General features: G+C 41.9%; 1 protein-coding gene across 1 annotated transcript in view; it reads left to right on the forward strand.

Moving 5' to 3' along the window:
- The first annotated feature begins 8819 nt into the window (after positions 1-8819).
- itga1 (integrin, alpha 1) overlaps positions 8820-22272 on the forward strand; it is a 285994-nt gene continuing 272541 nt past the window's right edge. Inside the window, exon 1 of the mRNA XM_069924322.1 lies at positions 8820-9326. Within this exon, the coding sequence (XP_069780423.1) occupies positions 9284-9326 (43 nt within the window). The 5' untranslated portion in view covers positions 8820-9283. The remainder of the gene's footprint in view (positions 9327-22272) is intronic.

Here is a 22272-nt window from a genome sequence, read left to right on the forward strand (position 1 = left end):
AAGATTATTATTAATGCCTCCACAATCTCTACAGAACCCAAGAGTGCATTCCATCCAATCCAGGAGACTTATCTGCATTTAGACAATTTAGCTTCTCAAGTAGCTTCTCTCTCATGATCTTGACCTCACTCACCTCTTCTGAGAGAGTTACGAGAGTTCATATGCACAGTGAAGACTGATCCAAAATATTAATTCAGTTCTTCTGCCATTTTCTTGTCACCTATTACAATTTCTCCAGTATCACTTTCTATTGGTCTTGCATCTACTTTGGTCACTCTTTTACTCGTACTTTAAAAATGCTTTTAGTATCCTCTTTGATATTATTTGCTAACCCCATTTCATAATTCATTCATTCCTTCCTAATCACCTTCTTAGTTGTCTTTTCTATGTTTTTAAATGTTTCCATGTCCTCTATCTTCAAACTTATTTTTGCTTCCTTGTTTGCCCTCTCACTTTCTATGGCTTTAACTTCCCTCATCAGCCACGATGATCTTATTTTTCCATTAACAATTTTCTTTCTTTTTTGGGATGTGCCTCATTTCACTCAAACTCCAAAATTTGCTATTCTGCTGTCTTCCTCATTGGTTTGTTTTTCCATTTGACTTTGGTGAGTTCCTCTCTCATGCGACTGTAATTTCCTTAACAGCACTGAAATAAGGACACATCGGATTCAAGCCTCTCCTTTTCAAATTTCAAAGTGAACTCAGTCATATTGTAATCTATGCCTCTTAAGGGTTCCTTTATCCAATTCAGAACTGCTGATCCCCTGATGGGCTCATCAGCAAGTTTCTCCAAAATCCATCCCTTAGGCATTCCACAGGCTCTCTCACTTGAGGTCCCATACCGACCTGACCTTCCCAATCTACTTTCATGTTAAAATCCCCCATAATTATGGTAACACTGTCCTTCTGACATGCCTCATCTAGTTCCAGTTGCTATTTGAAGGATCAGTATATTACTGCCATTAGTGTCCTTTTACGTTTACCATTCCTTAACTCAACCCACAAGGACTTTTACCTCTTCTGATCACATGTCGCTTTTTGCCAATAATTTAATATTATTGCTTACCAGCAGAGCCACATAGCTCTCTTTACCTTGCCTATCCTTGTGATAAACCATGTATCCTTAAATGCTCAACTCCCAATAACATCCATCCTTTGCCATGACTCAGTAATGGCCACAGCATAAAACCCTGTAACCTGTATAGCAGGATTCTCCATCTCATTTCTAATACTGAGTGCATTTAAGTGTAAGTCTTCGAGTGTATTGTGTGTCATCCCTCTAGTTATTATTTTGTCTCATCACTTGCCTGTTATCCTTGTTGCATAACATCTTCATTTTTCTGCTATTTCCTCTTTCTTTATCCCCAAACACTCTGGTCCCATCCCTCTGCCTCATTAGTTTAAACCGTCCCAAACAACTATATTAAGCTTTGCTGTCAGGATATAAGTTCCCTTTGGGTTCAGGTGTAAACCATCCTTTTTGTATAGATTATGCCTTCCCTAAAAGAAATCCCAATTATCCAAGAATCTGAAGTCATGCCCCCTGGAGCTAGTTTATCAGCCATACATTTATCTGCCTGATCTAGCTATTTATGCCCTTACTAGCCAGAATCACAGTGTGGCTTTCGCGCAAACATAAGAACTAATGACATGGTCTTTGCCCTCAGACAGCTCCAAGAAAAGTGCAGAGAACAAAACAAAGGACTCTACATCACCTTTGTTGACCTCACCAAAGTCTTTGACACCGTGAGCAGGAAAGGGCTTTGGCAAATACTAGAGCGCCTCGGATGCCCCCCCACCCCCAAGTTCCTCAACATGGTTATCCAACTGCATGAAAACCAACAAGGTCGGGTCAGATACAGCAATGAGCTCTCCGAACCCTTCTACATTGACAACGGCGTGAAGCAAGGCTGCGTCCTTGCACCAACCCTCTTTACTATCTTCTTCAGCATGATGCTGAAACAAGCCATGAAAGACCTCAACAATTAAGATGCTGTTTACATCAAGTACCGCACAGATGGCAGTTTCTTCAATCTGAGGCGCCTGCAAGCTCACACCAAGACACAAGAGCAACTTGTCCGTGAACTACTCTTTGCAGACGATGCCGCTTTAGTTGCCCATTCAGAGCCAACTCTCCAGCGCATGATGTCCTGTTTTGCGGAAACTGCCAAAATGTTTGGCCTGGAAGTTAGCCTGAAGAAAACTGAGGTCCTCCATCAGCCAGCTCCCCACCATGACTACCAGCCCCCCCACATCTCTATTGGGCACACAGAACTCAAAAAGGTCAACCAGTTTACTACCTCGGCTGCACCATTTCATCTGATGCAAGGATCAACAACGAGATAGACAACAGACTCGCCATGGGAAATAGCGCCTTTGGAAGACTACACAAAAGAGTCTGGAAAAACAACCACCTGAAGAAACATACAAATATCAGCGTGTACAGAGCCGTTGTCATACCCACGCTCCTGTTCGGCTCAAAATCATGGGTCCTCTACCGGCATCACCTACGGCTCTTAGAACGCTTCCATCAGCGCTGTCTCCGCTCCATCCTCAACATTCATTGGAGTGACTTCATCACCAATTTCGAAGTACTCGAGATGGCAGAGTCCGCAAGCATCGAATCCACGCTGCTGAAGACCCAACTGCGCTGGGTGGGTCACGTCTCCAGAATGGAGGACCATCGCCTTCCCAAGATCGTTTTATATGGCGAGCTCTCCACTGGCCACCGAGACAGAGGTGCACCAAAGAAGAGGTACAAGGACTGTTTAAAGAAATCTCTTGGTGCCTGCCACATTGACCACCGCCAGTGGGCTGATATCGCCTCCAACCGTGCATCTTGGCGCCTCACAGTTAGGCAGGCAGCAACCTCCTTTGAAGAAGACCGCAGAGCCCACCTCACTGACAAAAGACAAAGGAGGAAAAACCCAACACCCAACCCCAACCAACCAATTTTCCCTTACAACCGCTGCAACCGTGCCTGCTGTCCCGCATCGGACTTGTCAGTCTCGAGCCTGCAGCAGACATGGACATACCCCTCCATAAATCTTCATCCACGAAGCCAAGCCAAAGAAAAGAAGAATGTTGGCCCTCATTTCTCGAGGGATAGTGTAAAAGAATAGGGATGTAATAATGAGACTCTATAAAGCACTGGCGAGACCTCACTTGGAGTACTGTGTATATTTTTAGGCTCTGTATTTGAGAAAAGACATGCTGCCATTGGAAAGGGTTCAGAGAAGATTTACTAGAATGATAGAGGGTTTGTGAGGAAGATTTGTCGGCTCTTAGACTGTACTTGTTGGAGTACAGAAGGATGAGGATGGACCTCTTGGAGGCATTTTGAATGTTAAAAGGCCTGTACGTGTAGATGTGGCAAAGATGTTTCCCATGGTAAGGGAGTCTAGGAGAAGAGGGAATAATTTCAGGATAAAAGGGCATCAATTTAAAACAGATGCAGAAAAATTTATTTAGTCAGAGGGTCATGAGTCTATGGAACATGTTGCTCCAGGTGGCTGTGGAAGCAAGGTCATTGGGTGTATTTAAGGCAGAGAGTGATAGGTATTTGCTTTGTCTAGGCATCAAGAGTTATAGGAAGAAACCTGGGGAGTGGAGCTGACTGAGTGGATGAATCAGCTTATGATTAGAATGGTGGAGCAAACTTGAGGGCCAATGAACCAATTCTATATCAGATTTCAGATTTATTGTCAGTACATACATGACATCACATAAAAATGTGATTCTTTTACTATGTGTGAGGTAGGCTTACATGTAAATGAAGAACTGTAAACAGATAATGAATGTTTAAAAATAAAAGCTGTGCAATACAGAGAGAATTTTTAAAAATCTGATATCTTGTGAAATTTCATTATTTCCCAAGCGAACAAAACCATAGAAGAGAAATGTCCGTTTCCTTGGGAGAAAACATCAAAAGGTAGAATGATAGTTAGGCCGCGGTTAATATTTTATAAATTTATATGGCAAAAATAAATTCATTTAATGCATAAAGTCCCAAAGGAAAAGTGATTCATCTTCAGTGAACAAGAGGATTAAAGATTGTCTCCTTGTATCAAAGGCAAGGAAAAGGGTGATTACAGTGGGTCTGAAGCTTAAACCTAATCTGGACACAGGAGGTCAGAATCAAGATTTATCTTGAAAGTCACGAAATTTGGAATTTTGTGGCAGCATCATAAGGGCAAACATTCTGATTATGAACCATCTTACAACATTACCATAAATTTTAAAAAGATAACAGTGGACGAAAAGTAAGACAATGTCTTTGGTTCATGGATTATTCAGGAATCTGATGACAGTGGGAAAGAAGCTGTCCTTGTGCCATTGAGTGTTTGTCTTTTGGCTCTTGGACCTTTTTCCTGATGGTTGCAGAGTGAAGAGGATAGAGGCTACCTGTTAAAGACACTACCTCATGTAAATGTCCTCAATGGAGTGAAGTCTGTTGCTTGTGATTTTGCAGGCCAAGTTAACAACCCTCTGGAGTTTATTCTTGTCCTAAGAGTTGGCACCTCCATACCAGGCAGTGATGCAACCAGCCAGAATGCTCTCCACAGTAAACCTGTAGAATTTTTTGCAAGTATTCGATGACATACTGAATCACTTCAGACACTTCACAAAGTATAGCCACTGGCGAGCTTTCTTTGTGATTGCTTCAACATGGAGGCAACACTTACTCCCACACCTCCTCCCTCATCATGGTCTGTGGCCCCAAACAGGCCTTTTAAATGAAACAACATTTCACTTGTATATCCACAGGATGGATTTACTGCATCCTGTGCTCACTTTGTGGGCTTCTCTATATGGAAGAAACTGGTCGCAGATTGGCAGTTCATTTCGCTGAACACCTCTGCTCCCTCAGCCACAACAAAGACCTCTCAGTAGCCAACCATTTCGATTCTGAGTCAAGCTCACATCTGCCCATGACCTTGAGTACTGTCCCATCCTAACAACCTTCAGATTGGAGGAACAAAACCTTATTTTCTGTCTGGGCACTCTCCAGCCAAGTGGCATTAAATCTATTTCTCTGCTTTTGACTAACCAGCTTGCCTTTACTTTTCCCTCTCCTTTCCAGGTTTTTCCTGTTCTCCCCTCCTTTGCCCTTCCATCCATGTTGGGTGCTTGATTGCTGCTGTCATCTCCCTCCCTTTTCCAATCTTCTCCTACCTTATCCACTCCCCTTTCCCCCCCCCCCCCACCTCATCCTTTAGTTCATATACCCTCCTATACTCTTTCATTACCTTGATGAAGGGCTCAAGCCTGAAACGTCGGGTTATGTATTTTTTTACCTTTGCTACATAAAGGACAATGTTTGACCAGTTGAGTTTCTGCAGCTTTGTATTTTTACTTCAACCACAGTGTCTACAAATTTTCATGATTTATGGCCTGAGGATTGAGAGCATTTCAGGTCAGGAAATCATGACCAAAAAATTAACAAAAAAAGTATAGATTGTCGAGAAAACATTCAGCAGATTTTAAGAGAATTTGTAAGCAAATAGAAGGGACAAGTGCTAAACAAGAAATTCTGCAGATGATAAGATCTAGAGAAATACACAAAAGTGCTGGAGAAACACAGCAGGTCACACAACATACATATGAAGAAAGGCAATCAACGTCCTTCATCAATCAGATGCTTGAATTTTTTTTTCAAAATTGGGATGTAAGTGAAAGTGGGGTTGGAGGGAAGAACATACTAACAGGTCAGAGGTAATAGGTAAAATCAGGTGAGAGTCGAGGGGAAAGAAGCTGAGAAGCCATAGGGGAGAGGGCAGAGTGTTCAGAAAGATTGCTCTCTGAGTGGTGAATGAAGGGAAGGAGGTGGGAAGCCAGATAAGAAAATGAATAGTCAAAAATTATACAGAAAATTAAAGGCTTCTTATCCTGAAACTGGTGGTGCGAGTCTTGTAACATCTATCTCTTTACTGATGGCAGCAGTGAAAACAGGGCATGTGTTGTGTGGTGTGGATCCTTGAAGATTGTTGTTGCTCTCTGACTTTATGCTCGGTTGTATTGGTATCCCCATACCAGACCATGGTGCAGCTGGTCAGCACACTTTCCATCACACCTTTTTAGAAATTTGTCAGGGTTTCCAGTGTCATACCAAACCTACGCAAACTCCTGAGCAAGTAGAGGTACTGACGAGCTTTCTTCTCCATTAGTTTGTTGGCTGCCGGAAAGATCCTGCGAGATAGTGACTCCCAAGAATGTAAATTTGCTCACCCTCTCCACCTCTGATCCCTTCAATGATCACTGGATTGTACACATCTGGTTTTCCATTCCTGACGTTTTGATGTCATTGAGTGTGAGGTTATTCAAATAAGTTTTCAATTTCCCTCCTGTACGCAGACTCATTGCCTCTTTATATACAACCCATTACCGTAGTATTGTCAGGAAATTTATAGATGGTGTTGTTGTCATACTGAATTGATAACACTGCTGTTCATCCTCAGAGGCTGAGCTCCAAACTATTGTTAATTCCTTCAAGGTGTGTGGGACCATAGGCTATGAGGTTAGGTGATGGAACCATGACATAGGGCAACATGTGCCAGATGATGGGATGAGTTTAAAGCAGCATCATGATCTGAAGGGTCTAGGTCAGCGCTCTACTGTTCTCTGTCTAAGCACTGTCATGGCAAGAGATTTCCAGGAGGAAAGAAAAGATGTTTCAAGTGCACTAAAAATGCAACAAAATATCCTCAATTCCCCTGGCCTGAGACTACTTAGTTCAAGTTCAACTTTATTATCATATATAACAAGATGCAGCAGGTATCCAGGAAGGAGCCATGTATCCAATGGCTATCAGGTTCTTTTTTATAAATTTTTCACACTATGAACCATACTGACCAAAATACACACAAACATTTCCCTCTTGAATATACTCAGTGTCATTTTCTCCCTTCCCTCCCTCCTTCACCACCCCCCCTCCCCACCCACTCAACGTTCAACCTATATGATACATTAAACCCATTAAACAATGTCATCACACAATGAAAATAAACAAGAAATTTGTGTCATCTACTTTTACATTCTGGGTCAGTTCATTTCGTTTTATTCTCCTTCTGTCATTTTAGTCGGTGGAGGTCCGCGGTAGGACTTCTCTGTTGTGTTCCACGTATGGTTCCCAAATTTGTTCAAATACTGTGATGTTATTTCTTAAATTGTATGTTATTTTTATTATAGAGCAGCACAATTAAGATACCTATCATATTTTTATCAAACAAGGGAAAACCCAGATTGGACCAGATTAGAGCTAAATAAAATAGGGGAGAAAGTACCTGAACATATATTACATAAGTGGGATGAAAAGCTGGTACAACATAGGAATTCACCAGTACTGCACCATCTGCTCAACATTTGGAAGAAGATTCACGTAGAAAGGAATAAAACAAATTATCAACTACCAAAATTAATATTGACACAAAATCAACTAATCCCTTTCACAATAGATAACCTTTCCTTTAGAGAATGGGAGAGAAAAGGGATCAAAAGAATAGAAAATTGTTTTTTGGGAAATATATTATTATCTTTTGAACAAATGAAGGACAAATACGGTATAACTCACGGTACAATGTTTGCATACTACCAACTGAAAACCTACTTGAAGGACAAATTGGGAAACAGACTGAGGTTACCAGAAGGAAGCAATTTTGAATACGTGATTACAGACACGATGATAATTAAAAGATTTATAACAAACATGTACGTCAAATTGCAAGAGAAAGAGAATGAGAAAACAAGCTGTAAACCTAAACAAAAATGGGAACAAGATCTAAACATAAAGATAAAGAATGAAACATGGGAAAAGCTATGCTCTGGAACTATGAGAAATACAATAAACACGAGGTTACGCATGATACAATATAATTGGTTACACAGGCTATACACCAAGCCCCAAAAGTTAAATAAATGGGACCCAACAGATGTTTTTGCTGTAAGAAGGAAATGGGAACAACAGTACATGCAATTTGGGCATGTGGAAAAGTTTTGGGAAGATCTAAACCAGGTATTAAATAAAATCACAAAAAGCTATCAGGTTCTTGAACCTCACCTGAATACCCTGACCAAAAATGATTCTGGGGCCACAAAAAAGGCCTGTTTGCAATGTTGAAACACCATTCTTTTTGGCACAAAATGTAACTGTGAATACCTAGCTATCTACCTAGCCTTTATCTTTATTGGTTCTTTCAGAACTGGGGTAATTTCATGCACCCCGTTGTAGATCTTGCCTATCTATTAGGCTGCAGCAAATAGAACTTCAGAGACAATATTATAATTACTGAGTATTTTAAGTCTCCCCAACGGAATAGGAGGAGGAGAGCATACAATCATCCAACCATTCCGTCTGTCCCCCCCTGTGGCAGAATCCCCAAGTCCTGCCCAAGATTCCAAAGCCATCCAGAGCGGAGAAGGAGCTGAGCCCAGATGTTCCCGAGGCTGCCGCTCTAGAGTTCCCAACACTTCGGCATATGCAAACAACAGCAAAAAGAAAACCCGGTTATCTTGTCAAAAGTGCCAGTTGAGTTTCATGGCAGGACATTGTAAATTGCACCTTTTCGACAAAAAAAATCCTCCTTTGTGCCAAAAAGAATGGTGTTTCAACATTGCAAACAGGTCTTTTTTGTGGCCCCGGGTAGATGGATTTTAAAAATGAAAAAAATCTGTGAAAGCTCAAGCGCTTCTTCAAAGGGGCGACGTTTCTGTTTAATCTTCATCCTCTGGAACCAGTCCAGGGAGAGAGGAAATAAAAATAAAATTCCTCTGCTTGAAGAAGAGTCCGTCCTCCTTGGAAGGTAGGCGGCATTTGTTATTAGTTCTGAACAGCGATCCCTTGAAGGTCGGAGAGGAACCTTGGGGGGCTTTTATTGAACAGCGGAGAGCTGGTTTAACGTGAACCTTGTGGTCCGCTGATGGTTTACTGAACTCTCGTTAGAAGAAAGACCCGGGCGCCGTTTGGAGCTCAGCCCTTGATGCGAACATGTGGGCGAAGTTGAATGCGCGGCTTCCCTCCAGCCACAGTCCATTTATATACATCGCGCGGTCCGCTCATCAATCTGAGCGCAGAGAATGTGGAGTCGGGTTGTATCCTTTGTCATCAAGGGCAAACAGGAAATGCCTGAAGATTTCCTCGTAATTCCTACCCTGACCGAGTCCCACAGAACTTGTCATCCAGCGAGTTGCAGTCAAACGGGCCAGGCAGCACTTGTTGTTGTCGCTAATTTCTCTCCGGACCGGACAAAAGAAACTTGCAAGGTTCTTGGGATCAACAGCCAGCCATGTCGCGGAAGCTGCAATGCACGGCTCACATCTTGTTTGTCGGTGAGAAAACGTGTTTAATAGCTATAGTATCTCTGGATCCCCCCCCCCCCCCCCCCCGTTAGATCTTCAAGATCTATTTCTTAATGCTATTGTCGGGCACATTGTGCAAGTTGGTGAACAATAACTTCAGCAGCTTTATTACCATGTACAATGTAAAACACAAGAAAGGGAGGCAAACGGATGCGATGATCAAATACTGTGCCAAGCTGATTAGAAGCTTATTATCAGAACAAGATGCTGCCACTTCCATCTTTCTCTTTTCGGCTGTCATGCAGTCCGCTCTTAATTCATGGTGAGTTATTGCACGACAGCCAGCTTCGGGAGCTCTATTAATGGATTTTAAATGATTGCTCCAACCCCTTTGAAACGCAGTACTGCATATCTTCCCCGGGGTTTAAATTTAGAAGTGTTGGCAAGTCGTTGTGCAGTCATTTATTTTATACAGTGGATTTTTTTTACATGCATTGATTTATTTTTTTGCCAAGAGTTGAAAATAGATTTCTGAATTCATCCCTGCATTATATTCATAAATAAATTAAAGTATTTTTAAAAATAATTTCCATGTTGTATTTTAGGTATTATCTTTCAATTGGGGCCTTGATTAAAACCTATGAGATCTTGACAGGGTGAATGTGAAGTTGAGATTAAAATCAGGTACTGTATTGGGTATTGTACAACTGTGCTGTCTCAAAGGGACCATGGCTTACTCCTGCTCCAAATTTGCTTGTTTCCATGTTTGTCCTTTGATCACAATCCAGAGAGTGGGTCAAAGTAAGGGAGCAGGAGAGCAAGTAGACCAGGGCTATGATCTTTCATGTAAAAGTCAGTGCTTAAATTCTGCTCTGAACACAAGGATAATACATAAAAGAATTTCATATTTAAGTTGAAAATTTGAGCCATTCAGAATATGATTAGAGTGGCGAATTTTATTGGCATTCTTCCTGGGGTCAACGAGAAAGCTTTAATGTAATACGAAGTTGCGTAGAAAAAGATTGTCTTTGTTCTGAGTTTGGTCATTTAACTAAGGCACTCAAACGCTTTCAGAAATGTAGAGTTTTAGCTAATATCATATTCCTGCTCATCTTCATCCTTAGAATTGCCATTGAGACAGGCATTTTCTGATATTTATCATGTTTTTCTTCATCTTCCTTTTGTGTGAACATGGTAGGAAAGTATTCAATGGTGCACAAGAAACTAAGCAGGCCATGCAGCACCCAAAGGAAGTTAAAGGCAGTTGCCTAAATAAAAAGATGGGGGTAGGGGGGAAGGGCAGAACCACTAGAGCTAATAGGTGGATACAAGTGGGAGGGTGGAAGAGAAAGAAATAGAAGCAATAGGGAGTGAGCGCAAAGGGCCAAGATTGGAGGTAACGGAAGGGGATGGAGAACTGGAGGGAAGGAGAGAGTTATAGGAAAAGAGAGATTTAAGGGAGCGGGTTAACAGAAATTGGAGGTCAATATTGATGCCATCTGATTGGAGACTGCCATACAGTTGCTCCTCCAATATGATGGATTCCTCAATTTGGCTGTACATGAGGTCATGGACAAACATGTCAGTGTGGTAGTGGTAAGTGAAATTAAAGCGGTTGGTCATTGGAAGATCCTTATTGTTGCGGCAGACAGAACAAAGGTGCTCAATGAAATGATCTCCCAGTCTCCCCATAAGACATAGGAGCAGAAATAGACTATTCAGCCCATCAAATCTGCCTCACCATTCAGTCATGAGTTGCTCCATTTTCCCACAAAGCCCCACTGCTTTAACTTCTCCCCATAACTTTTGATGCCCTGGCTAATCAAGGGGCTGCAGTAAATTACCCCTGGGGATTCACAAGTGAAGTGATACGGAGGTGAAATTAGTACACCCCAACAAAACAACATTCTCCAGTCCATGATACAAAATTTATGCAAAAACTCATAGACACACATACAAACAAACAATGCATATGGAGTACATATATACATATACAAAAATATTTAAAGATGGTTAAATAATTGAGTCTCAGTTGGTCTGTATAAGCAGTTAATGAGCCATTCAGCAGTCTCACTGTTCATGGTAAGAAGCTGTTTCACAGCCTGGTTCTTACTCTGATATTCCTGTATATCTTTCCTGATGGGAGTAGCTACTTTCAGAGTCTTTCTTTTTCAGAAATTTCAGGTGTAAAAGACTACTTCTTGTGGTCACATGGGTCAGTATCAAGGGAGCAATTGAAGGGATCAGTGGACGAGGGATTTGGGGAGGGAGCAGTCCCTGTGGAGAGGGGAGGGTAAGATGTGTGGTGGGATCCCATTGTAGGTGATAGAAATTGCAGAGGCTGGTGAATTAGAATCCTGTCCTTGTTACACCTGGAGTGAGCAAATGGGCACGTCAGATGTGCGAGAAATAGAGGAGATGCTGGTGGGGTCTGAGTTTATGGCAGAAAAGGGGAAGCCAGATTTGCTGGAGGACATCTCAGATACTTGGAATGGAAGAGCTTATCCTGGGAGCAGATGCAGCAGAGAGAGAGGAATTGAGAGAAAAGAATAGAATCCTTACAGGAAACAGGGTAGGAAGAGATGTAGTTAAGGTACACCTGTGGTTTTAACGGGCTTATAAAAGATAACTGAGATAGTTTTCCCCTGGAAAGGAAATGGTGACATCAAGAAAGGGGAGAGTGATGCCAGAGATGGATTGAGTGAATTTGAGTACAGGGTGCAAGTTGAGAGCAAAGTGGGTAAAGTTGATAATTTCATAATTGGTGCAAGAGACAGCACTGATCTTGTCCTCATTGTAACAGAGGAAGAGTTGAGGAGCCTTGCCTCTGTACATCCACATATCTAAAAGCATAGCTGGAACCCATGGTTATACCTTTGATTATAGAAAGTGGGATTAGCCAAAGAAGAAGTTATTGAGGGTGAGAGTAGGAAAAGCCAGATTTTAGTGAATGAGCAGGGAACTAATTTCCCGAGATGCTGCTGAGCAGTTCCTTTGGTCATTCAGCATTCTCACTTCTTCCCCCAGGCAATGAGAATGCTGAATGACTAACGGAACTGCTTGCACTAACCATCCTAGACCCTCGTATGTAAAAAGCAATATTTATTTATTTCAATAGATAAAATACGTTTTCCCTGCATATGTATTATTTTTCTGTATGCATGTAATATCTGGCTGTGTCTGCATGTTTTGCTCTAAGGACTGGAGAAAGCTGGTTCGTCAAGTTGCACTTGTACAATCAGATAATAATAAACTTGATTTGACTTGACTAGCATGTCTTTAAAGTTTTTTTTGAAAACCTGCAGCACGGTAACAGCCCATTTCTACCAATGAATCTGTGCCACCCAAATTACGCCAATTAACCTACACCTCTGTACATTTTTTTGAATGGTGGGAGGAAACCAGAGCTCCCAGAGAAAACCCACACAAACATGGGGAGACCATGCAAACTCCTTACAGACAGCATGGGATTCGAAGCCTGGTCCAGTCCCAATCGCTGGCACTGTAAAAGCATGGCACTAACTGCTGCACCAGCCATGCTGCCCATTTGAAGGATTTTTTAGAGAGCAATTTCTACGATTTAAACCCATCTGCAGATAGTGAAATTCCCCTGTGTTTGCTTATCCTCTTAGCTAGTTGAGATTACGAGTTTAGGAGGAACTGCCAAAGAATTGTTGAAAACCTGCTGTTGGCATTTTTTTTAGAGGTTCCACTCTCCAGGCACAGTGAACCAGTGATGGAGAATGAATTTAAGATGCTGAGTAGCTCCCACAGTGCAATTCTTTGCATAAAATCTCCCAGCGATTTACTTGAAAAATACTTCACATATATGTACTTCATTATTGACTTTGTCATTAGTGCTCACAGTGAGCTTGTTTATTATCAGTCATTTTAAATTGTTCTCTGTTGTAATTTTGAATTTGTTATTTGCAAACATTTCCTTGAATGACGTAGCATCAATTTCTTTCAGCAAACCAAAACTTCCCTTCCCTCCCCAAAACTTTAGAATGCTGTGTCTATTAATTTACACAAACATCTGGATTATGTCATAATGTCTTATGGCAACACATGCAATTTTATAAAATTGATATCTAAGTGGAATATTTGTGCAGCATTCTCCTTGCCTGTCTGAAGAACAAACATTTGTTCTTAAAAGAAAAAATGATCTCTGGACTACTCATTAGATTGGACAATGAGGTAGATTACTGTAGATTAAAAGGTGATTTAGGAAGGCTGGAGGTGTGGGCTGAGAAATGGCTGATGGAATTTAATACAGATAAATGTGAGGTGCTGCATTTTGGAAAGGCAAATTTAAATAGGTCATATACATTGAATGGTAGACAATTGAGGAGTGCAGAGCAACAAAGGGATTTAGGAGTTATGGTAAATAGTACCCTCAAGGCTGATACTCAGGTAGATGGTGTGGTGAAGAAGGCATTTGGAATGTTGGCCTTCATAAATCGGAGTATTGAATTCAAGAGTAGGGAGGTTATGATGAAATTGTACAAGGCATTGGTGAGGCCAAATTTGGAGAACTGTGTACAGTTTTGGTCACCAAATTATAGGAAAGATATAAACAAAATAGAGAGAGTGCAGAGAAGGTTCACGAGAATGTTGACAGGATTTCAGGGTCTGAGTTACAGGGAAAGGTTGTGCAGACTGGGGCTTTTTTCTCTGGAGCGTAGAAGGTTGAGAGGGGACTTGATAGAAGTGTTTAAGATTTTAAAAGGGACAGACAGAGTAAATGTGGATAGGCTTTTTCAATTAAGAAAGGGGGAGATTCAAACTAGAGGACATGGTTTAAGATTGAAGGGGGAAATTATAAGGGGAACATGAGGGGAAATTTCTTTACGCAGAGGGTGTTGGGGATGTGGAATGAGCTTCCGGCAGACGTGGTCGAGGTGAGATCATTGGTTACATTTAAGGAAAGACTGGATCGTTACATGGATAGGAGGGGACTAGAGGGGTATGGAGCGGGTGCTGGTCAGTGGGACTAGGAGGGTGGGGATTTGCTACGGCATGGACTAGTAGGGCCGAACTGGCCTGTTCTGTGCTGTAAGTGGTTATATGGTTATATAGTTATATGATTATATGGTTATAACCACAGTGCCCATTTCTACAATGCTCTCCACTAATACTCTTCCATGAAGATGATAGCATAAAGATAATCTTGGTCATTCAAACCAAAAAGAAAAGCCAAACTCTTCCACTAAAATTTTTAATCAAGGTTTTTTTTGGTTGTAAGGGTCTTTTCTAATGGATTACTATTGGATCAAATGTTTATCATGACCTGTTATTAGTAACCTTTTTTTAAAGGAAGAGATTGCAAAATAAAACTCAACATTATAAGGATATCAAAAGGCACAGAATATCAAAGCAAACACAATTTTTCATGACCTGTTTGTGTCAACCTAATTTAAAGTAAGTAAATGGAGTCCTTGGAGTAATGTTGATGCACAAAATCAAGGATAAAAAGTATAATATGGGAATTTCATCTAATACTGAAGATAATCTGAGGCACCTCAGAGAATGGGAAGATAATTCTCCCTCTCATGCTGCTGAACTTTTATCTTTGGTCTTGTGGGAAGCAAGAGACGAAAGTATGAATGCTTTTGGGGAAGTAACAGAAGATTGAAGGATTACTAATGTTGCACTTCTATTTAAATAGTGCAGCAATGACAGGCCTAGGAGCGACAGATAAGTGAGCCTTTCAGTATTTGGAAAGTTGCTGGAGGGGATTCTGAGGAACAGGCTCTACCAGCATTTTGATAGTCAGCATTAAATTGTAAATGGAAGATGGTGTCTTATGAGTCTGATAGATTTTTTTAGAAGAGTAAGCAAGAGGACAAATGAGGGGAAGGTGGTGGAGTTTGTATATATGAACTTGAGCCAAGGACTTTGGAAAATGAGATCTTCTGGATCCAAAATGAGCTGGTGAAATGGAGTCAAGACTGCTTTAGAGGAAGGAATCATAGGATACAACTACCAGAGTTTAGGGGTTCTAAAAGTAATAGGATAGGAGCTAAGATGGAAAGGGGGGTGGGTGGGGGAGAAGCAGGCAGAGTAGCATTTGAGATAGAATCATGGCTATAGAAAAGGATGTGCTGTAAAGGGAGTGTCTACTGAAACTGTGTGGGTGGAAGTCAGAAATAGGAAGGGAGCAATCACTGCCCTGGGAGTAGTCTATAAGCCCCCAAATATCCCTTGGGTCATCAACGAACAGATAATTAGGCTGATTTTGGAATGGTGCAAAAATTCCAAGGTTGTTAAGGGAGATTTCAATAGAGCAGAATTTGTTAGGTGTGTCCAAGAAGGATTCCTGACAGAGTATGGGGAACAGCCAACCAGAGGAAAGGCCATACTGGATCTAGTACTGGGTAATATATCCAATCAGGTGGCTGACCTCTCACCGGGGAGCATTTCAGTGATAGTGACTGCAATTCCCTGAGCTTGAGCATAGCTGTGGATAAGGATAAAAGCAGACAAAATTATAGTATTCAATTGGTTAAGGGATGATTATGATTGGGTGGGGCAGGAACTAGGGTGAGTAAATTGGGAACAGATTTTTTTTTAAACAGGGAAAGCACAAAAGTAATGTGGAGGATGTTTAGGGACTGCTTGTGCAAGGTTCAGGCTAGATTTGACCCACTGAAAAAGGGAAAAGATGGAAGGAAAGGGAACTGTGGTTGACAAAACAGGTGAGGCAACTGGTTAAGAAATTGGAGGAATTATACATTAGATAGAAATGGGAAGAGCTCATGAGAATTATATGGTAGCCAGGAAAGAACTAAAGAAAGGATTTAAGAAAGCACAAAGGGTACATGAGAAGGCATGTAAGATTAAGGAAAAGCCCAATGTATTCTGTGCATATGAAGAACAGAAAAATGATGACAATGAAGGTGGGACCACTAACAGATAAAGGAGGCAACATGTGCCTGGAGGTGGAAGAGTTTGGGAGGTCCTAAATGAATACTTTGCTTCTGTATTCACCAGAGAAAAGGACCTGGATCAGGGTGAGATCAGAATAAAATGTGCTGGATGATGGTGAGATTAAGGAAGTGTTGGATCTTCTTAAAAACATTGACAAGTCTTCAGGGCCAGACACAAAATACCTGATGTTGCTATGGGGAGGGAGGAGATAGCTGAGGCATAGCTCTGATCTTTGGGTCCTCCTTACCCACAGGGGATGTACTGGAAAATTAGAGAATGGCAAATGTGCTTCCCTTGTTTAAAAAAGGTAACAGGAAGAATACTGGGAAATATCAACTGGTTACTCTTACGTCAGTAGTGTGCAAACTATTGGAGAGGATTCTTAAGGACAAGAATTATGACCATTTGAAGAGATACACTCTAATCAGGATGGCTTTATGAAGGGAAGCTTTGCCTCATAAGCTAATTGAATTTTTTGAGGAGGTAACAAAAGAAATTGATGCAGATAGGGCAATGGATATGGTCTAAATGGATTTTAGGAAAAAATTTGATGAGGTCCTCCATGAGAGACTCATTCAGAAAATCATAAGGTATGGAATCCATGAAATCTTGGCTGTGTGAATTAAAAATTGGCTTGCATGTGGAAAGCAGAGAGTAGAAGTGGAAAGAAAGTATACTGCCTGGAGGTCAGTGACTAGTGGAGTTCTGCAAAAATCTGTTCTGGGACCCCTGCTCTTAATAATTTTTAAAAAAAATCAATGACCAAGATGTAAAAACAGAAAGATAGGTCAGTAAGTTCAAGAATGAATCAAAGGTTGGAGAAGTGTTGGATAGTGTTGAAGGTTGTCATAGGTTACAAATGGATATAGACAGGATGCAGAGTTGGGTGAAAAGTTGCAGATGGAGTTCGTTCCGTATAAGTGTGAGGTGATACATTTTGAAAGGTTAAACTTGAAGGCAGCATACAGGGTTAATAGTCAGAAACTTAAGTGTGGAGGAACAGAGGGACCTTGTGGTCCAAATCCATACATAGGGTGCTTGATTTCATTAATAGGAGGATTGAATTCAAGAATTGATAGGTCATGTTGCAACTCTACAAATCACTAGTGAGACTACTCTTTGAGTATTCTGTTCAGTTCTGGTCACTTCATTACAAGATGGATTCCATGCCTTATGACTTTCTGGTAGCTGTGGAGAAGGAGCAGAATTGAATGGCCAAGATATTGCCTGCATTGGAAAATAAGTCATATGAGGCAATTTTAGCAGAGTTGGGAATTTTCTCGTGGAGTGAAGAAGGATTAGAGGAGACAATAGAGGTCCACAAGATTCTGATAGATAAAGATAAGGTGAACAACCAGCACCTTTTTCCCAGGGCAGGAATAAACAAGCACCAGGGAATGTCTCTAAAAATTGAAGGGAGGAAAGTTTATGAGAGACATCAGGGTTAATTTTTTTTAATATATAGAATTGTGGGTGCCGCGAATGCCTTGCCAGGGGTGTAGTGGAGTCTAAATCATTATTGGCATTTGAGAGACTTAGATGAAAGAAAAATAGAGGGTTAAGATATAGGAATGGTTTAATGTGTTTTGAGGAATATATAGTTTAGCACAACATTGAGAGCCTGAACTGTGCTGCAATGTTCTATGATAGTAGTGGAGGGTTGCTTTTTTGTTTGGAGGCCTGTGGCCAGAGGTGTACTATAGTGATTTGTGCTGGCTCCACTGTTCTTTATAATCTCAAATGTTTGGGTTGCAATTGTAGCAGTATGCTTGGAGGGAGTGGGCAGAACTGGTGCTAACACTCTGTCTTGTGACAGCTGGACACAACAGCCTCCTTTTTCTTTTCTTTTTCTTTCTTTGGCTTGGCTTCGTGGACGAAGATTTATGGAGGGGGTAAAAGTCCACGTCAGCTGCAGGCTCGTTTGTGGCTGACAAGTCCGATGCGGGACAGGCAGACACAGTTGCAGCGGTTGCAGGGGAAAATTGGTTGGTTGGGGTTGGGTGTTGGGTTTTTCCTCCTTTGCCTTTTGTCAGTGAGGTGGGCTCTGCGGTCTTCTTCAAAGGAGGTTGCTGCCCACCAAACTGTGAGGCGCCAAGATGCACGGTTTGAGGCGATATCAGCCCACTGGCGGTGGTCAATGTGGCAGGCACCAAGAGATTTCTTTAGGCAGTCCTTGTACCTTTTCTTTGGTGCACCTCTGTCACAGTGGCCAGTGGAGAGCTCGCCATATAACACGATCTTGGGAAGGCGATGGTCCTCCATTCTGGAGACGTGACCCACCCAGCGCAGCTGGATCTTCAGCAGCGTGGACTCGATGCTGTCGACCTCTGCCATCTCGAGTACTTCGACGTTAGGGATGAAAGCGCTCCAATGGATGTTGAGGATGGAGCGGAGACAACGCTGGTGGAAGCGTTCTAGGAGCCGTAGGTGATGCCGGTAGAGGACCCATGATTCGGAGCCGAACAGGAGTGTGGGTATGACAACGGCTCTGTATCCGCTTATCTTTGTGAGGTTTTTCAGTTGGTTGTTTTTCCAGACTCTTTTGTGTAGTCTTCCAAAGGCGCTATTTGCCTTGGCGATTCTGTTGTCTATCTCATTGTCGATCCTTGCATCTGATAAAATGGTGCAGCCGAGATAGGTAAACTGGTTGACCGTTTTGAGTTTTGTGTGCCCGATGGAGATGTGGGGGGGCTGGTAGTCATGGTGGGGAGCTGGCTGATGGAGGACCTCAGTTTTCTTCAGGCATCTCACACTCAGCAGTGCCAATGGAAATCACTTGTGAACAAGTTAAGGTGAAGGTTAATCTTGGGAGATACAGAGTCCACTATCCTCCACACAATCGCTAAAGGCCATTTATTACACAAAGAAGAAAGCTTAAACCTCTTAGAGAGAGATAATATTGTAGCTTCTTCATTACTAGTTGGTATTCTAGCAGGCCTGTAGTCTTTATCAAGGATACACATTTCATTTAGCAGGGATTTATACATGGTTTGGGATTCAAAAGTTTGAAAACATTTCAAGGTTGTCATCATGAACATGCAGTGCTGCAAATTATTTATAAGATTAGTTAGAAACTGTAGATAATTAATGAAGGTAATTTTGTTGTTGCTGTTCTCCAAACTTCCCCTTTACAACTACCTCTTGGGCTTCTAGAGTTTTTGTACCAGGTTGGTCTTTCTCTCTACAGCTTCATTTGCCCATCCACCCGACCAACAGTGCCTTCCTTTGCAGCTATAATAGTCAGCTCTACCTTCCCATTTCTATATCAATGTATTCAGAATGGTTTCTATATCTTCCATTGATGGGTCCACCTTGCTGATTCCCACTTCACAGATGTATTTTTCACACTTCATGAGATGAAGCAAATAGGACTTGGTTTATTCTCCTGTACCACTTCAGCTTGATTTAGTAAGAACTTGAAGTACTGTTGGTTCAACACTTCCACAAATCCTGGCCCTGGTTTCCCCGGCTGCAGGACCAGATCAAAGTAGTAGTTGAAGTAGCATATACTACAGGCCCTGGATTTTCAAGGATCCCTGCTTTAATGTACTATGAATTATGAGAAACATTTTCATCTTTGTGCAGTGGCTGTGAGATATCACAATGTTAGTCTGCCAGCGTCACTGCACCTGGGAAACGCAGAGTGGTTCCAGCTGCATGAGGGATTATGGGTAATGAAGTCAGCCATTGCTCCCGCATTGAGCCCTCAACACGAACTACCAGGGTGACTACGAAGCAGCCCGATCAGATGCTGGAGCTGCGCTGCACTGAACTCCGGCAACACTGCATCCCTGCTGCTGCATTGGGAGTTAGATTGTGGGATGGGGGTGGGGGAAGTGAGCGGGCAATTGGACATCTGGGGCTAGGAGCGAGGAGGGCAAGGACAGGTGATGCTCCCCTTTAAAGGTGATAAAAGGCTAAAATCGCTTAGGTGTGCAGCAGCTACGAGATACAGCACCCCCATAGACTGTCGTAATAATCCCGATTATTGGCTAAAATCATTAACCTTAAATTTAACGTGTAAATAAGTTTTAACGGGGAGGGGCACCATTCAGTGTAAGTGTAATTTCTGTGCAAGTGTAAAATGTGTAAGTAAATTTTAACGTGGGGAGGGGGGCAATTTCAGTGCTTGCCATAGATGCTCTGTTCCCTAGATACACCACTGGTAATCACTGAATATATGGTGATCTGAGAAAGATGGCATCATTTTGTTAAGAATAATTAAGACCATTTCAAACATCAAAATGGAGATACAGGGTCAGTTCAGAAACCCTCTTGGGAGGGAGTGGGGGTGGCCCGCAGTCACACTTTACTCTCATTGCGCATTCCCCAGCTGGCACTTCATGCACTGCCATCACACTTTCACACTTCCCCACCCCCACCCCCACCCCCCCCCCCCCACTCACCGCGCATGTGCCAGCCTGCACAATTTAGGGCCCCTTTAAAATAAATCCTATGGGCCCCACGATACCTTAATCTGGCACTCTCTGGCTATCTCGGCCCCAGTTTCCCCGGCTGACCCAGTCTAGCATCTCACTTTCTCTTTCTCATTTTACTGTTTCTCTTACTATTTTGTTGTCCTCTTGAGTTTCCTCCTTTTCTTTTTCCCGCTGCCAACCACGTGTTTTCGTTGCCTGACATCGTTTGATTTTAACCATATATTCACCTCTGACATCCTCTTTTAGAAAGCCTATAGACTGTTCAACCTTGTTACAACTTTGTCCCCTTTGGAAATATCACTGCTGGTCGCTAGAGACACAGAGGAGCTGTAATTCATTTGAAGATGGCGCCAATCTCCCCAGAAAACGTAAATTTGACATCATGCGGACATGACTCTGGCATGAGCTTTCCCATAACCCTCCCCATCCCCTACCCCAACACCCACTTCCGTAAAAACCCTGCTGTATTCCATATGCAGCTTCTGCCACTGCTGTTATCCCCCACTGCACTAGTTTAAATTCTCCACTTTTTTTGCTGTTCTTTTCAAAGATGCCCTGGTGCCCCTCCAGCAGCATTGCACCCTTGCCAACAAGTCCCTGGCTATCTAAGTACTTGCAAATTTGATCTCTTGGGGCACCTTACAATAGTTTTCCTGCTACTGACATCTGGGTCATCAACCTATATCCTGGGTTACTTTTGGTGTCTTTTTTAAACAACAGAATAACATGAGCTATCCTCTGGCACCACACCTGTTGCCAAGGACATTATAAATAATTTTGCCAGGCCCCCTTAAATTTCTACACTAGACTCTCTCAAGGTCTGAGGTAACATCTTGTTTGGTGCTGGGGATTTATCAACCCTTATTTGCTTTAAGACAGCAAGCACCTCCTCCTCTTTGATCTGTATAGGTTCCATAACTGCTTAACTGCTTGTTTACTTACTTCCTTAGACTCTGTTCCAGTTTCCTGAATAAATACTAATGGGGGGGGGGGGGCGGAGAAAACATTTAAGATCTCTCCAATCTCTTCTGTTTCAATGCATATCTGAATACTCTGAACTTAAAATTGACCAATTTTGTCTCTTACTATCCTTTTACTCTTAACATATCTGTAGAAACCCTTTGAATTTTCCTTCACTTTCTCTGCCAAGGTAACCTCATGTCTTTTAGTCCTCTTGATTTCCTTCTTTCTTTTTTCTTGTATTTTTACACTCCTTAAGAACCTCATTTTCTCATTGATACCTCTACCTGCTATATACCTCTCCTTCTTAACCAGATCCCCAATATCCCTCGAAAACAAAGGTTCCCTATGCCTATTAATCTTCCTTTTAATCCTGACTCTCTGTCTATACCTCTCATAATTTTGTAAACCTCTATCAAATACCCCCCTCCCATTCTTCTTCGGTCCAAGGAGTAAAGTCCTAGCCTGTTTAATCTTTCCCTGTAACTCAACTCTTGAAGACCTGGCAATATTCTAGTTAATCTTTTCTGCTCTCTTTCAATCTTATTGATATCTTTCCTGTAGTTAGACAATTAGAACTTCACACAATATTTCAAATATGGCCTTACCAATATCTTAAACAACTTCATCTTTTTACTTATAAAGGC

This window comes from Narcine bancroftii, chromosome 3 (genome assembly GCF_036971445.1).
Source record: "Narcine bancroftii isolate sNarBan1 chromosome 3, sNarBan1.hap1, whole genome shotgun sequence".
NCBI classification, from domain to species: Eukaryota; Metazoa; Chordata; class Chondrichthyes; order Torpediniformes; family Narcinidae; genus Narcine; species Narcine bancroftii.